The sequence below is a fragment of the Heloderma suspectum genome, chromosome 2, assembly GCF_057233095.1.
Source record: "Heloderma suspectum isolate Gila_16-S chromosome 2, 16-S_ref, whole genome shotgun sequence".
Classification (NCBI taxonomy): Eukaryota; Metazoa; Chordata; class Lepidosauria; order Squamata; family Helodermatidae; genus Heloderma; species Heloderma suspectum.
This window is the reverse complement of record NC_139459.1, coordinates 354,203,683-354,205,666: the sequence shown is the minus strand read 5'-3', so window position 1 is coordinate 354,205,666 and position 1,984 is coordinate 354,203,683. Positions and strand designations below refer to the sequence as shown.

At 43.0% G+C, this 1,984-nt stretch overlaps 1 protein-coding gene across 1 annotated transcript; it reads left to right on the top strand.

Moving 5' to 3' along the window:
• The first annotated feature begins 249 nt into the window (after positions 1-249).
• On the top strand, positions 250-1,188 carry LOC146355509 (vomeronasal type-2 receptor 26-like). Its single transcript, XM_084832569.1, has one exon. It carries the CDS (start codon positions 250-252, stop codon positions 1,186-1,188), a length of 939 nt encoding a protein of 312 aa, XP_084688695.1.
• Positions 1,189-1,984: the final 796 nt, after the last annotated feature.

Here is a 1,984-nt window from a genome sequence, read left to right as displayed (position 1 = left end):
CTCATCCTTAATTCATGAGGTCAATTTTTGCTCTCTCCCCCATCCTTGTCTCATCTTCCTCTGACGGCATATATGCTTTCACCCACTAACGTATATTTTAAAGCAGGGCTGGGCAGGAAATAGATCTCCAGATGTTTGGGACATCAGTCTCCAGAAGCCCCAGCTAGCATGGCCAATAGCCAGGAATGCTCAGAATAGTAGTCCAAAAGATTGTCAGGGCACGACCCTTAGGATAAGGATGAATTAGTGATGCTGCAGCTGCTCTTCTTTTTTTCAGATGCAGACCATTGCAACAAGTGTCCAGATGATCAACATCCAAATGAAGACCGGGATCAATGCGTTCCTAAACTTAGAAACTTCCTCTCTTACAAAGGACCCTTGGGGATTATCCTAGCTCTCTGTTCCCTTTTGCTGTCCCTAACCACTGGTCTTCTTTTATGCATCTTCATTAAATATCGAGAAACTCCAGTGGTCAAAGCCAACAACCGTGACCTCACCTACATGCTCCTCATCTCCCTCCTGCTTTCCTTCTTGTCCTCCTTTCTATTCATCGGTCAACCCCAGAAGGTGACCTGCCTTCTCCGACAATCTGCCTTCAGCATCATCTTCTCAGTCGCTGTCTCTTCTTTGTTGGCCAAAACTATCACGGTGGTAGTGGCGTTTCTAGCCACAAAACCAGGAAACAGGATGAGGAAATGGCTGGGGAAAAGTTTAGCAAATTCCATTGTGATTTCTTGCTCTGGTGTTCAAGTGGGCATCTGCATGATCTGGCTGGGAATCTCTCCTCCATTCCCAGACTCCGACATGCATTCCCAGACTGGGCACATCATCCTGCAATGTAACGAAGGGTCTGCTGTCATGTTTTATACTGCCCTTGGCTACATGGGCTTTCTGGCTGCCATCTGTTTCACAGTGGCTTCCCTAGCCAGGAAGCTGCCTGGGACATTCAACGAAGCCAAGCTCATCACTTTCAGCATGTTGGTGTTTTGCAGTGTTTGGGTGTCCTTTGTGCCAACGTACCTGAGCACCAAGGGGAAATACATGGTGGCTGTGCAGGTCTTCTCTATCTTGGCCTCCAGTTTGGGATTATTGGGTTGCATCTTCATCCCCAAATGCTACGTTATTGTATTGAGGCCAGATCTTAATAAGAAGGAGCATCTAATGATGAAACCAAAAGATTGCACATGATTGTACACTTAATTTGTACAGCATGGAGATAATGTTCTTCCTTTGGGTTGGAACGTTTTTTGCGTGCTATTCTTAGAAATGGTTGGTTTGTTGGTTGATGGTAGGATTTGTCCTGCACATCTGGTATGGCCCCATTGTGGGGAAGGCTGATTTATAGTGTGCAGTTTGACCAATTTGTCCTTGTCCTGAGAGATCATGCTGTAGAGTTGGGGATTTAGTGATTATATAGATCAGTAGGTAACCATCCCATGCATATACCAGGTACAAAGGTGTCACCTACAAACCGTACTGTTATTATGTATTCAGACACAGGTTTTAGAAATTCAGCACTCTTGAGATCAGGCATATCTTTTCATCTTTTACTTCAGAATCCCAAGCAGTTTCTACCTGATTTACACTTTAAGATATAATTCCATGGAACAAAAAGAAAAATACATAGTTGTTCCAAACAAAACACATTTTAAGCTCTTTAAGAATTATTAAGGAGCATTCCCTTTAAAGCAAAATATTTTACCCACATGACATTTCTGAACTGGTAGCAAAATATGTAAAGAAATCATCGAGGACTGCTGCCATTGTCCTTTTGAGAATAGATGTAGTATCCTGTGAGAACCGATGTTGGGTTCTGTGAGGACAGCTGGAATGACCTCTAGCTCCTGCATTTTGCCTCTCATATTTAAATGCTTTCTTCTCAACTGGGGACATATGTTTCTCACAAAACATGCATTAATCTAACAGGTTTATGTTTGTTTTTCCACACGTTTTCAGCTATCCTTTTGGGAAGTAATCTATATAT

Excerpts from the sequence above, each read along its gene's own strand:
- LOC146355509 (XM_084832569.1), top strand. The coding sequence starts at position 250 with ATGCTGCAGCTGCTCTTCTTTTTTTCAGATGCAGACCATTGCAACAAG.